The sequence below is a fragment of the Cibotium barometz genome, chromosome 13, assembly GCF_041138505.1.
Source record: "Cibotium barometz isolate CiBa-2024 chromosome 13, ASM4113850v1, whole genome shotgun sequence".
Classification (NCBI taxonomy): Eukaryota; Viridiplantae; Streptophyta; class Polypodiopsida; order Cyatheales; family Cibotiaceae; genus Cibotium; species Cibotium barometz.
In genome coordinates, this window is record NC_141058.1 from 42,287,867 (window position 1) to 42,303,630 (window position 15,764).

The 15,764-nt window shown below is 44.7% G+C and overlaps 1 protein-coding gene across 1 annotated transcript in view; it reads right to left on the minus strand.

The window, feature by feature from the left end:
- The window catches only part of LOC147632700 (cycloeucalenol cycloisomerase-like), a 58,386-nt gene that overhangs the window by 21,614 nt on the left and 21,008 nt on the right, over positions 1 to 15,764 (minus strand). Inside the window, exon 8 of the mRNA XM_086807528.1 lies at positions 7,549 to 7,646. Within this exon, the coding sequence (XP_086663654.1) occupies positions 7,549 to 7,646 (98 nt within the window). The remainder of the gene's footprint in view (positions 1 to 7,548; positions 7,647 to 15,764) is intronic.

Genomic DNA, 15,764 nt, shown 5'->3' on the forward strand with positions numbered 1-15,764 from the left:
GGCGGAATACGGAGCGAAAAATGAAATCAAAACCCCCAGGGGGCGGAAGCAAGAAAAGGAGGGAGGGGGGGGGAGAGGCGAAAGAGATAAAATCTAAAAAAAAAGGGCGGGGCGGGGAGGGGGGGAGGGCAGGGGGCTGCGCGCAAGAGGGATGGGCGGAAAAAAAACCAACGAACTGACGGAAAAAAAAAACAAAACAAAACAAAACAAAAACAAAAAAACAACAACAACTGGCGGAGGGGGGGGAATAAGCCGCTGCAGAGAGGAGGGGGGCGCGAAGACAAGGGGGGGGAGGCGTAAGGGAGAGGAGGGCGGCGAGCAAAGCTATGGGCAGCAGCGAAGGCAGGCGGAATGGGGGGGCGCAGCAGCGGATGTAGACGGGGGGGCTAAACGACAGGCGGCGGGGGTCAAAGAAGGCGGGGGACAATGCTCGCGGCGGGCAATGCAGGGAAGGCGGAGAAGGAGGAAGCGAGCAGGGAACGAGGGGGCGAACAGGCCGGGAAGGTGAAAGCGCAGTGCAACAGCGCGAGCAGGGAGAGGTGGGCGGGAGCTTCAGCGAGCGCTTGGATATCTGCTGATGAAGAGACCGAAAGTTTTCAAACTTTACATCCTTGTCACCTGACTTGAACTCTCGAGGCTTCTTCCTTCTATATGCATCCCTATGTACATCCTGTTCATCTGCATGATGATGATGCCGCGATGAAGATTCACGATCCCTCTTCGTTCTCTCTTGAGCCACACTCTCCAAATGAGTGGAAAGCTCAACACGAGAACGGATGTCTTCTTGGAGCAAAGCGGGAATGAGTAGACGATCCCTCATCCTTACTCTTCTCTTGACCTGCATCAAGCCTAGCATCAGGGACTCTTGTCCTTTCAGCATTTGGCACTTGCTGTGCTCTTCCTGCTTGTTGTGCATCATGTGCACCACCACGGGCAGCCATGAGGGGTGGCTTCTTGAAAGCCAAACTACCATCTGCTTCAGTGTATACATCACCCTTAACCATTAGGTATGCAAGTGCAAGCTCTCGGGGTTTCTCAACATCCATTTCCTTTGCAATTGCTTCAAAAGTGACTTCATGGACCGAAGCTTTTGCCTTCACAGCCAACACCCTTTGTACATCCGGGTCATTTTTCAATGACCTAAGCTCTTCAGTTTCAGCCCTATAGCGTCGTACTTGATGCCTCAAAGATTCCAAATCAGAATGCATAGTGTCACCAGTACCTGCATCTCCATAGACATCATTGCGTGTAGCATCTTTTGCATCCCTTGTACCAAGAAATTCACGGTCCTGTGTGTTCTCCACACTGTCAGAAATGTGGCTGTCCATGACACTCAAATCAGGTCACCAGTAATGATTCCAAGCCTCAGACCGTTTTCCAATGAGGGAAAAAGCTCAGCTCTGATACCAATGTAACGGGAGGCGGACGCGTGTATTGGAATCGTATAAATGTGAACAAGATTTTGAACACTTAACACTTGAGCATTACAACCACAAAGCTGAAAATGACAGTACACCACATAAAGGGGCCGATGATAGGCTGACCCCCCCCCTTTAGGTTATATTACCAAAAGAGTCTGGAAAGTACAAGATTACGGGTGCCCTGGGATTCACCACCAACCTGCACCTGATTCTTCCAAATACATTATGAATGAATACATTTCAAACAAGGAAATCTGTAGGTACATCCGCCCTACACACAGGTACATCCGCCCTGCACAAGCCTCTTCACAGGTACATCCGCCCTGCACAAGAGTATCACAATCCTCACAGGTACTCCGCCCTGCACAAGATGTAAATGGATCTTTAGGCCCTGTTTCCACGCGAGAAACTGATCCAGAAACCTGTGTTCTCCGCGAGCAAGTGTCCCCAATGCTTTCCCTAAGCACCTGCTATACCAAGAATCCTTGAGACACATCCATGCTCCCATATTCCATTGCTGTCCGGCCTGTTTTGTGCAATAACCAGTCCAAAACAGCAACTTTCTATCGCGAGAAATCCACCTGTAAAGGGTCCTACAGCCCTGTGGAGGTCCCTAGAGCTGTCCTGTACTGTCCAAGTTGACTTTGGACACCTGTAACCAGCCCAAAACTCGCAATAACCAGAAATTGCAGGCCTGAAATTTACCAACCAGCCCTTTAGAAGAGTGTGGGGATTGTTGTCCAAGCTTGTGTGAGTTCGGGAAGCAAGCAACCAGCCCTGTAGCAACTCCCAAAACTCCAACCAGCTCTCCAATGTGTTGAATAATGAATAAAACAGCCCAAAAGGGCCTCTTGAGGGAGGCGCCTTTTTCCAGTGGGCCTGGTGGGTACACATACTGGCTGACATGTGTCCCCATAAGGTGTCCAGGTAGGTGTCCAGCCCATAGTGCTCCATTTGTCATGTTTCTATAAGTTTAGGTCCAACCAAATGGGAAATGGCCATAAGCTGTCCGGACTTCATTAATTTTGGTCCAACCAAATGCGTACGCATTATAAGTTGTCCGGCCACTTATTAATGAGTGTGGACCTGCAAACCAATAAACCTTAGTAGTAAATGAAGTAAGCTGTAAATTGAGTGTGGACGCACTTACCACCTGCAAAACCCATAAGCCCACAGTTTTAGGCCCAAACAGGAGTGCACACACGTGTCCACAAGGTGCCCGGGCGTCCCGGTCCCTCGGACTTCACAAGCCAAAATAACAAGCATTGTCCACGCAGCAAGACAATGTCACACAAAGTAAAATAAAGTTATGGCATGCATCATTTATGCATTGTGCACATGTAAACTTGGAGAACCACCTATCATCATTCTTGTACTTGAAAATATTCCGCCTGCCATCATAACACACCATGTGTGCATGGCCGGAATCCACACGGGCACCGCCCGAAAGTCCACAAATGTCCTGCCATGTCCTTGGACTCATATGCATCCACTCATATGATCCATACACATGCCCAGGTATAATACATACACGCATCCGCATGTTTCTAGGCCTGACACGCATCCGCATGTCCCTAGAATATAGGGGTTTGTGACACTTCTCTCACCATTTTCCTCATTCATCGCAAATTATTGGAGAATTCTTCTCAAGGTTACTACATTTATGCAGCTTTCAAAGGAGGAAGTTCAAGTCGCAACAGCAAACTATGATACAGCAGGGTCTAGAAGTGTACCCCTAATCAGACTATTCAGCAGTGAACACATTCTACTGTGGTAGCAGAGAACCTACACATAAAATGGCCAGAAAAATAGCCATTCTCAGGTCAAAATAAGGGGAAAAAAAGGGCTGGTTATGACCAGAAAAGGGTGGACAGCCACCAAAAAATGTGCCCAAGCATGCCCGAGATGCGGAGGATGACACAGCTATGAAGCCAAGGGGGGTAATCACCCTAACTTTGGGCTGCCCAAACAACAAAAACAGGCTTACATACATGATGGGAAATGTTCTAAATGTGCCAGCAAAGAGCACATGGTTGCAAAGTGCCCTGAGATCCCAAGAATGCTGAGGCTAATGTGGAAAAGCCTAATGTAAAGATGGTGCCTGATGTGCAAGATGAAACGAAGCACCCGCCCAATCATAGGATGATATGTAAGGCATGGGGGCAATTGCACGATAAGCCCGCCTTATTCCTTTTTGATGATGCATCAACATATAATTTTATCTCCGTACAAATGGCTACCACCTCCATATTTATCCACATGGTTACATCAATCATGAGAGCTTTTTGGTGGCTCCTCCACTCGATCATTGTGGTATTGGGTATGCCTTGGCACACCCATTTGGAGCCAAAGAAAGATTACAAGAACAAGAGAATCACTTTTGTACATAGAAGCCGTGAGCACTCTGTAGTTGATAGTTGTGCTTAGCTTTTTGCATATTTACTAGTATTGCTTTGTGGAGGCAATTATGAATTATCGGAACATATCATTCTCTTATGAATGACTTTTTGGGACATGATACATGTATTTGACATTTTGTCATGAAATAATTACTTTGTTACAACCATTAGACTTGTGATGTCTGGAGCTGTCTCACACCAGTTTTGGTCAAAATGTTGTGTAGACAGCCTATGATTATTGTGAGCATTGTGAGAATTCTCTATAGTCAAAAGCATGTGATGCTCAAGGCACAAAGGTTGTTAAAAAAAGCATGGAATACATGTATACATCTGAAGATCAAAATGCTATGTTTAGCATCTGAGAACGACACGTATGTCATGTGAATCCTTTAGAAAGCTTTGGAGACCTGCCATGGTGGTGGCTCAATAAAGCAAGCTTTGGAACTTGCTTTGGAAAGCTTACCATGCAACTCGTTTGAGGCAGAAGTTGAATATGTAACATGAACAGGTACAATGAGGCATGGCAATCGGCCATGTGGGCTATATGGATGATAGCCATAGAGTGGTAGATGGCAAATGCTATCAAGAACTTATGACCATGAGTCATGGATATTATATACGCTTTGGAAGCATTGGAGGGTGATAGCGGAATGCCACACACCATTAGTGGGCATGCATACAGTATGGCTGGTGGCCAACTGTTCGTAAGGCTCCATGCCTCATGGACATGCAAACATTGTGGCAAGATCCTACATATTTGTGTCTTTTGGCTTAGCGATCAATTTGTCCTTTGCAGGACTTGGATCACTTTCGGCTTCGGACAACTAATTAGAAGCCGTGAGATATCACAACTCGTTCCCTTCTAGACATGTGGTGCAGGTCTAACCTGGGTATGTGTATGGATCATATGGGTTGTGCCCATATGGAGTCCAAGGACATTACACGATGGCCTCAGCATGCGTATGGATCCTATGGGAAGAGTCATATGGAGTCCAAGGGCATGACAGGATGTTCTCAATTTATGGACAGTGCTCATATGGATTTCAAACGGTGCCAATATGCATATCAAATCTTGTGCAGGCGGTGTACTTTGAAGGCTAGGCGATATCCATGGTGCTTGTATGGATTCCGGCTATGTACACCATTGGTAACAAGAAACGGCCGTTTCCTAGAAAAAATTGCAAAAACACAATTCTTCTAAAGACGACGTTTCCATTTCCTATTTCCTTATCTCATCTAACGATTTTTCCACTCCCCCCCCCCCAAAAAAAAATTTTCCTTGTTATCTCTTTTCAATTATAATCTATCCCAACTTTCTTCTCTATTTCTCTCAATGAAGTATGGACTTGCCATCATAAACCTTAGTAATAAATAACATAGGCTATAAAAAAGATTATGTGGACACTACCACCTGCAAAACCCATAAGACACCACTTTAGGCCCAAATAGATGGTGCACATACGTGCCCACATGTTGCGTAGGTGTCCCTGGCCCCATGAACACTCATAGGTAGAAGTCCACACATGAAAACAATTCACACAAAGTAAAAGAAAGGTAAAAGCATACAACAGGTATGCATTATGCAATTGTAAACTTGAAGAATCACCCATTAGCTTATGGATATCACTGCCATCACAGTACACCAAGTGTATATCATAGTTGCATATAATGGAAACGGCAACGGAAACGGATGATGTCTGTTAAAGAGAGATCTTATATAACAGGTTCACACAGTTGGGACCATATTTTCAAAACACGGAACTATCTACGACCTAGACGCCTAATAATCAAACACACACTACATCACGGCCACCTCGACACCTTGTTTTAGCATGGAGCAAGCCGACCTGCTACTATCGGTCAAAAAAGAGACCAAATAATCATCATTTAATGCTACTGACTTTCACATGTGTGGATTGTCCTCGGTAATAAGACACCAATCATTCTTTCTTGGCACCAATCTTATCAGTCCCTCGTGTGGGCATTTAGGGTGACTTAAAAAAATGCTAGATGGGAATTGTTCACCAATAGAAGCCGTTTAGTGGGTATAAGGAAGACTCATGACTCATCAAGAGGCATATCAAAGTACAAACCCAACCAAATGAGCGCATGATCAGAAAGGTTCAAAGAATAATCAATCCACGTACGACACGGAAAAGTGTCAACATGATCTATATGCAAGAGGTACCAGTGATCCAATCTTGCACGATAATCCGAGTGCACATTATGGTGAAAAGTAAAACCTCTCTTATCAGGAGAAGTGGTTGTCCATAAATCTCTCAATCCAAGATCAACCACAACATTTATCCAGGCCACTTTTTCACAAGCAAGCATATGTGAATGACCCCAAGTATTGTCCTGAGGAGAAGGGGAGTTATTAAAATCCCCACAAATAAGCGCATTCGACAACCAAGGATATCGACTCATAAAATGCCACAAAAGAGTTCGGCAGGCTGAAATTGTAGGGGCATATACAGCGCCAAACTCATAGAGCTCCCCATTCAGCATGCACTGCAAAATAATCAGTCTACCATCTGGATCATTATAAGCCACTACTGCAGGCTGTAAAATCTGCTAGATCAACACACAAACGCCACAAAAAGAACTCGAGGTTGTAAGAGTGATTAGAGGTCCCTTGCCTTAGTTTCCTAGATCACTGGCATGCACATTTCTACACACGTGTCAAGAGCAGAACATTTCTAGCTCATTTCTACACACGTGTCAAGAGCAGAACATTTCTAACTGTCTTTCTTCCACACTAGTCCCTGTATCCCAATTCATGATCCAACCCCTGGCTGCATCACTTGTACCCATTTCAACAAGCCCCTTCAATAAATGTGCCACAGCCTCCCAGCACAGAGGGTTTGTGCACACAATATAATATATCCATCCACAAGGCAGATGACCAACTGAATCCTGAAACTGAAGGATTAACATGGTTGGTTATGAAATGATAGCCAAGATTCATACAGCCACAGAGGAGGTATATGGCTAAGGGCAGAGGGGTCCTTGCCACATACCAAGAAAACTTTTGGCAAACATAGAGCAATAATGCTGCTTCTAAGCACACTCCCAGCCCTCCTCTTTTTTATTGTCTGGAGCTCCTTTGTGGGTATGCTTCAGGCCATGGTGCTTCCAATTACACTTACAGCACAGCCACACTAAGCCCTTTCACTTTGACTCATAAATTAGGGCACACATCATATATGGAGCACCTTTTTGGGCAGTTAAGCTTCGATCTCTAGTGGGGGAGCCTGGTGGAGAGACTTCATGAAAGCCCTATCTCATCCACAGCAAGCTCTTCCTCTAACATCACAAATTAAGTTTGCAGCACGCCCTCACCACATAGATGAATTGTTTCAGCTGGTCACGTATCGGTGTTGGGGAAATCTACATTGATCTCAATTGCACCCTTCCTCCACTTGACAAAGATATCTTCTGACACTAAAGGCCACCAGAATCCCCCATTCTTACATGTACATGGCTGTGAGCTGGTTTTAATAAAGCATCATTTATTCTATGGTGCTGAATGGCAAAAAAGTTGAGCAATCAAATGCAATACATACACCACCATTTTCAATGGAAACTCTGCCAGAACAGTCATCTTTTCTCAAAAACAAAGAACAGGTCAATTTTATATGTAAAATCCAACTTTAGACTTGATCTTTGCACCGTAGGTATGCCTTTAGTCATGAACTTGGTTGTATACAGGCCAGAAAATGACTAACCTGAAGAACATTGGGTAGCTGACAATAAAGTACATTGCATAAAACAGAGATCCCACTTTGTACATGGCCTCTCTATCAACAAAATCGTAATATGGAAACTGCAAGAATACATCAGTATGTCAACATGAGAGAAAACCATAAAACAAGCTTCAGAGCCTGAACAGTCATATTTTGATCAACAATTCTACAGGAAAGTGCTAGGGATGTCACTTAGATAAGATTTAAATCTAGCCATTTTAGGAGCAAAAAAAACCAGCTTGAATGTTGAATATAGTAATAAACACCATAAACTTGGCAGGGTATTCCGCTTGGGACACTTTCTCCAATAGTGGCCTTTCTCGCCACAATCGTTACAGGTCCGCTCGGCCTTCTGTTTCTCACGGTCTGAATTGGGCTTCTTCTGAGAACACTTCTCCAATGAAAACTTCCCTTTGCCCTTGTTGTTGTTACGGCCTTTCGACCCCAGGCCAGTCAAGGCCTCAAAACCTCCACCGTCTGGAGGGTTCGTAAAAAGCTCTTCCTGGTACAAGACCATAGGCACAAGCTCCTCCCACGTGATGGTGCTGAGCCTGCCACTGGTGATCAAAGAGGAGTAAAATGCTAAGTACTGAAAGGGCAAATAGGACAGTAACGTTACGGCCATGTCCTCTGAAGATATCTCTTTCCCTGCCTGAAGAACCTCCTACTACTAAAGAGCCTGCAACTTGTTGATGTGCTCCCGCATCGTCCATGACTTTGCAGGATTCATCACCCGCATCTGCACTTCCAAGGAGATCCGCTTCATGGGTGATACCCTGTTATACAAAGAAGCCAAATGCTGCCAAATCCCTCTAGCAAGCATCATATACTTTATATGATTAATCACATATGGTGTGAAATTTAGGAAGATGAAAGAACGAACGCGGGCATTGACACGAACCCATAACTGTGCTGCCTGAGAAAGATAATGATCAATTCCATTTTAATATAAATATATACAATGAAGAGGGCTAGAGGTACTATCCCTCCCTCTTAAATCTGTCTTGTTCGCAAGACATCTATGCATGTACTTCAAATACATCTGGACCAACTGCTTCCTCATAAGCTCGAAGTATATCTGAGATAGTCCTTGAAGTACTCTTCTAGCATCCATTTCACATCCAAAGGCGAGTAATTCTTAAAACTTCAAGAGGAACCTTTTGACCACCGTCTTTCCTCTTTTTCTCACGGAATGGAATACAATCTATTCCGGTTGCAAAATTTCTTCTTGTTCTTCCACCTCCAGTGGATCTCCCAATACGGACTCCTCTGGGGATAGTCCCGTAGATGGTTTCAATAGGCTGACATGGAAGGTATTATGTATCTTCCACTGATCTGGAATACCCAGATCAGGGATGCCCAGGCCACTTCCTACTAGAGCTTCATCACAGACACTCACTGATTAGGGATCGAGACCTCGTGGGAGACATCCACCCCAGCCCCAAGCGACCATCACTCAATTCTTCCGACCATGAGAGGACACCACACCAACCATAGATGGCATATCCACAGCCTCATCGAGCCACACATTCTCAAGTGCCCGACCCCCCGTCGGACCCCACTCTGGTGCGACTCTAGATCGGGCCACAACACTACAACGAGCCTAACGTCCCGGACTCCCTGGACCTCGCCAGCAACACAGACCCGCTTGAGGAGATCTTGGAAAGGCACAAAACCACATTCCCATGCCTAGCGGATCGCCATAGCCTTCTACAAGCTAAACCCATGCTTGATATCCTTGATGGCCTCCTCCTACCAGGAGGGGGGAGGGGGAGGGGGGGGTAGCTCCATCGGCTGAATGATGATGGTCCCATTTTGTATCATATGGCTCGGATTTGACATTCCCAACTCATAGCTCTTGTCTTTGTCTTCTTTTGTACCCTGATGAGATTACATGGACACTATTGTATCACTTTTGGCCTCATAGACCCATTGGGTCTTTTGAAGATGTTTAATATAATTTTCTTTCTTTCTTTCTTTCCCTCAATCGACTTTCTTCCATTGTGTGTGTGAGCTTCCATTGCCCCACAAAGCCTAACACTAGCTTCTTGTGAGCCAACGTTTGGTAACAAGACAAAGAGTTTCTTCTGTCTTAGGGTTTCTGTTGTTTTAGGGTTTCTCCTCATTTTAGGGTTTTTGCTCAAAATCTGTCCAAACCTTCTATACGGGGTACAAAACAACACAACCCAAATCTCCCGTTGTAGTCAAAACCAACATACCCTATTTTCAAAACTGCACGACCTGCTCGTACAACCGTACAACCAACATACCCTATTTTCAAAACTGCACGACCTGCTCGTACAACCGTACAACCAAACCCTAGTCAACTTTTGTTTACACCCTTGTGTTCGCTCTGCTTTGTACATCACCTTTGCAAAATCTCAACTTATTTCGAGGTGGCCGTATAGTGCCGATGTACCATTTTGTACCTACAAACACAAAATCAGAGATGCAAAAGTTACCAGAATTTGGGGCTTTTTTGATTTTGGGGTTCTTGAGCTTCTTGGCATTCACTATTTACACACAGCACAATTCCAATGTCAATGAATTACATCTCTGAGGTCTTTTCCCACTCTTTCCTTCAGTTTCTTACAGTAGGTTTGCGCACATTTCTTGCAACAAATTTGCGCAGGACAAGTATATGTGACTGCATTTGTTGGCCTTGTGCTCATCGTGCCTAGCACTGCACATAAGTGCATATTTGGGTTGCATACAAGATATTTGTTCCTCTTGTCAGATCTTGTTAGTCAAATATATTTGGTGATTCGTCTCAATATGTATTTGGTGTTTTGTTCCAAGAGGACAAGCTTGATATGAGAGAAAATTACTTATATACAACGCCATAAGTGTTCACGCACACTTAAATTGTAGTCAGCCATGCCCCCAAGGCTCCTGAGTGACCTATTGCTTATACAATGCTTAATCTCATAATACTTGTGTGAAGTACATCCATAGAAAATCTATTCTAGCTTGTTGCCACACGCTCTTGGAGCGGGAATCGCCATAAACATTCCATCAAACCATTTCCGGCAAGTTGTAGACTTGGGACATCGTTGCTTCATAGATTGATCATACATGCTTTTGGTGTCTCCGTCTTTACTATTTGATGTAGAATTATACTGGAAACTCCTATTAATCCCAAAATGGGATAATATTTCCCCCTTCCTGTTATCAATCACGTCCTCGTGAGACGTGATCGAGTAGAAGACTTTGTTGGGAAGATTTAAGAAGTTGTTTGTTAATGCTCATGATATTGCATGAATGTTCAATGGTCATTGTTCCTCCGGAAGAAATGGGGAAGACTACTTAGTGAATGATGAAGTTAGTAAACGGAATAGGGATTTCTACGAGTGATTGCAAATTTTTTTCTTTTCTTTTTTTGGGAATCCCAAGCAAGTTCACGTTTTTTAATCCGAAGTTGGCAGTGATACGAAGGCTTGTTAGAAATGGAGAAGAGGAGGGTCCGGAGAAACGTAGGATCCAGAGGAACGTTGAAGCAATCATCAAATGGGAGAGTGAATCTCAGTTCCTCAATTGATACATTGAAACGATATAAATGTAGCTTCTTGGATATTACTTTCCTTGTTTTGCAGGACTTTGTCAAATTATCTTGAAGTGATCTTGAATTGGACTTGGCCCTGCATTCTTCATTCCATGTGCTTTTTCTGTTTAGATCTATTTTATACTCTTACAAGCAAATATATAATGAAGTGCAGTAAAGTGAGTCAAGAATACTCTTGATGTAGCTACTGTTGAAGTCAAAATCATTGGAGAGGCCTGAAAGAATTCTTTTGACTTGCGAGAATAATAGAAAAGTTCTTCACCTTCTTGAGATAATTGTGGGATTATATGGTGAAGATAGTATTGTTGAAGGGGTTTGTTGTTGGTGAGGTTTGAATGCCTGCAGGCTGCCACTAAGGACAACCTATTGTGCTTGCACCTTTTTAAGGGAAATCCAAGCGACGGATCATGCCATTGACCACGCATTCGCCTACCATGTCTCCCCCCCCCCCCACCCCCCATCCAGAGATGTACCAGGAAGGATATTGATGACGAGACTATGGTGCATACAGACTTCAGATAATTGTGGGATTTTATGGTGAAGATAGTATTGTTGAAGGGGTTTCTTGCTGGCAAGGTTTGAATGGGTGCCAATAAGAACAACCTATTGTGCTTGCACCTTTTTAAAGGGCATCCAAGCAATGGGTCATGCCATTGACCAGGCATTCGCCCACCATGGCCCCCCATCCAGTGTCACATGCGGAAGCTCTGGGAGTCTTCTTTCAGCCCAAAACACCCTGTAGGAACATGTAGATGCAAAACACATGCTGAAGATGGAGAGAGGAGAGAGAGTTGAGTTTCAGTATATTCATAATGTACAAAAAGGTGTACAATTGTGGCAAGCCATAAGCTGCCTCTTGAAAAGGTGAACTTGACTCAAAAGAGTCCTACGTCTATGATCCAATCCCTATAGGATTGAATGACTAACTATGAGCCTTGCCTTGCTATTTATAGGCCTTTGAAGCACAATTCGACTAGCCGACCTGCTGTCGGCCAGGCCCCTGGACACATAGTATCTTGCTGCAACCAACTCAAGATAACCTCTTTATCTGCTAGCCAACAGCCCTGGACACAGTCCCTATAGGATTGAATGACTAACTACGAGCCTTGCCTTGCTATTTATAGGCCTTTGAAGCACAATTGTCGACCAGGTCCCTGGACACACATAATATCTTGCTGCAGCCGACTCAAGATAACCTCTTTATCTGCTGGCCAACAGCCTCCTAGTGCATTCAAAAGTAGCTCCTGAATTCGGTTCAAAGTCTAATCTTTATGTGTTGCCCTTCAAGGATTAGCTGTGGATTAGCATGTACATGACATCCCCTTTTGCTAAACTTGATGATGGGATTCCAACTTCTGACCCTCGATAACTATCGTCATCCCCTTGTCTCCTCATGGACTTCCAAATCTGTCATCCTTCCCTTCCTGGCAAGCTTTTCATTGAAAAGACTACCTGGTCTCCAAATCTGATGAAGATGTGTATATGTTCCACTTTGTCCCCTTGCCTTCTTGCCCTATCCCTGAACACTTTCTTTGGTCTTTTTTTCCTGAGTATTGAGTATGGCACTCTCACTCCACCCCTTGGATGATCATCCTCGCTTGGAACAGTTGCCTGAAAACCTTTCTTGGTATGCCCCAAATGGCATCCAACTCACAGGACTGCCAATTCCCTTGGGTCTTGTGGAACACCACCAACCAACCTCCTCGGAACTTCTTTCATGTCTTGCGTTACTCTCCTTGGACTGTGCACCTTCATTTGGGACATCATCAATGTTTAGCATTGCTGAACCTGATATTAATACAATGTTGCGTAGACACCACACCACCAAAAGATCAAGACACGGGCGATGGTTTCATCCATGCGCGATGAAGTAAGGATGGGTGGGACATGGGCAGCAACAATATCTCAAAATCAGCCTGAAGCTCTGACACCAATGTCACATGCGCAAGCTCTGGGAATCTTCTTTCAGCCCTAAACATCTTGCAAGATGTCACCATTTGGTCCATCTCCATTTCTAGAGCCACTTCTATGGGACTGTCACTCCATAGAGCGACCAAATTTGTACCATGTTCACATGTGGCCAGGCTAGTGTCCCATGTGAAAGGATCAGTCATCTTGTGTCACAAGGACGGAACCAGTTTGTTGCCACCTGTGTATGACCAGAATTGTGTCTTATCCATGAGACTGTCACTCCATGGTAGGGCTAATATTTGTGTCGAGCTTTGTCTATGGGATTGTCACTCCATAGAAAGGCCCGTGTCAAGATTTGTGTTTTGCCTATGGGACTGTCACTCCGTAGAAAAACCAAGACTTCACATTTCTATTGCGCCAGTTTTGTGTCCAACAAGAAATTCTTGTACAAGTTTCATAAAAGGGAGATTTCGTCTATTACATGTACACATGCATTCATGTTTGCATGCATAAACTTGTTTTTGCACGACTTGTTTTCGTGTGTTTGCCTGCTATGACGTGCCAGTACACTGGACAGGGACACCCGCAGTGTACCATGGGTGTGTTGTCTACTGATGAGTTGGTGTGGCGTGTGAACAGGTTGTAAGTATTGCCTTATTGGCCTTTTTCAAATGTAAAATCTATAAAGTAATGTAAACCTTAATATTTATAAGGTTGGGTATTCACACACATTTAAATTTATGACTGGACACCTTTCAATGTGGGTGCCCAAGGATTAACCATTGAGGCCTAATAATATTTAGACTAAGGATTGCATGGGAAAAAATTCCCTCCACATCGATGGTGGTATGGGGGTGGTTGATGGAAAGAGGGCACTGACTGGATTGGAGGGGAGCGAATGGTTTTTTCCTGCTATCGGCTGCTGCTCTTGAACCCCTCCGCCACCAGCCCTGTTGTGGACTGCTGCTCCTGTATCCGCCCTATACCCGCCACCAGTCCTGTTGTCGGCTGCTGCTGCTCCTATATCCGCCACCAGCCCAGCTGCCGACTGCTGCTCTTGTACCCGTCACCAGCCCAGCTGTCGGCTGCTGCTCCTCCTGTACCCGCCACCAACCCAGCTGTCGGCTGCTGCTGTTCCTGTACCCGCCGACTTCTGGCCTTGGGACCCTTGAACACTTGTACATATAAATACTCCAAGAAATACAAACTATATTGAGGGGGGGCCAGCCCATTCCGGCCCCAGTGATGGTGTCGAGTGTTCTTTGTCATTTCCAGTTTTAATGTTGCAAGTATTGCTCCATTGTTTGTATTGGTTAAGTAATCTAATAGTGTGTATTTTATCTTTCGATTTGTAGGCCTCCGGTAGGGAGCGGTTACATTGGTATCAAAGCCAGGTGGTCTCTCTTTCTCAAGAGGAGACACGGTGTTTTGAGATCGGAAGCAAACACAGACACTTGACTCTATGGACAGCCAAGGCAACCCTTTGGAAGTGCCAAATTCAAGAGGTCAATCAAGTGCCTCTCGCGATTCTAATATATTGCATCGAAGGCACAAGCCTCTTGAGAGAGTTTATGACAATGCTTTAATGGGACGGCCATCTCCTATGAACGAGGATGAGCCCAATGCATTGAGGGCTGAATTGAAGCACATAAAGAAGCTTTTGCAGGCAAAGGAGCAAGAGCTGAAATTTTTGCATGAAGATCCCCATGTACAAAGTGTCATTGAAGCAAGGAAAGCTGATGCTATGGTGGATATGACCTTTGAGTCTATGGCTCGTGAAGTGGGCAAGAAGCCACGGGAGTTGGCACTCTCCTATCTCATCCAAAAGGGTGATCTCAAATAAGGAGAGGATGGGGACTTACTATTCAAGAATCCACCTCGTTTGAAGCCTAATGACCCAGCATCTCAACGATTGAGGTCTTTTGTGCACAAGGAAGAGGTATCAGTCACTTCCCGCCATGCATCTACTCCTCATGGGACAGGAAGAAACAGATATGTGCATGTTGGAGCTAGTGGGCAACATGATGGCCTTGTGGATTCAAAGCATGTTTATCATGGAGAGAGTGGTCGGCATGCAAGCCGAAAGATTTTGCCCATTGAGTTATCTCGTGGTGAGACATTGCATCATTCAGGGAGGTCACATGCATCTGGGCCACAGATTCATAATGCACATGCCACTGTGCCTCATGAAACATCTTTGGTTGCTCCTGAAGCCCGAGTAGAGAGGGCTGTTCCGTCGGATAAAGGGAAGAGAAAGAGGCAAGAACATGAGTCACATGCCAAAAAGCTCAGGGAGTTTAAGGCAAGAGACAAGTCCGTGAAGTTTGATGACTTTCATGGAGAGTATGATGCCTCCAAAGTGCTTGCTTTCATGGCTCAGTTTGACATTGCTTTTAGTGATGAGGACTTCACTCAGAAGTCTAAAGTTTGTCATGCAAGCATGTTCTTGAAGGGGACAGCTGCCCATTGGTGGATCAATGAAAAGACGACCAAAGATCCCATTTGTACTTGGAAAGAGTTCAAGGACAGATTTTATGCCCAATTTTCGCCTCCAAATGCAGAGCAAACTCTCACACAAAAGTGGGATACATTTGAGCAAAAAGACAATGAGAGTGTGCAACAATATGTAAATAAATTTTGGAAAGTCTTGCTTCAAGTTACTCCCTTAATGCAACTTTCCGAAGATGAAAAGAAAAGGAAGTTTCACTCCGGGTTGCAACCAGCT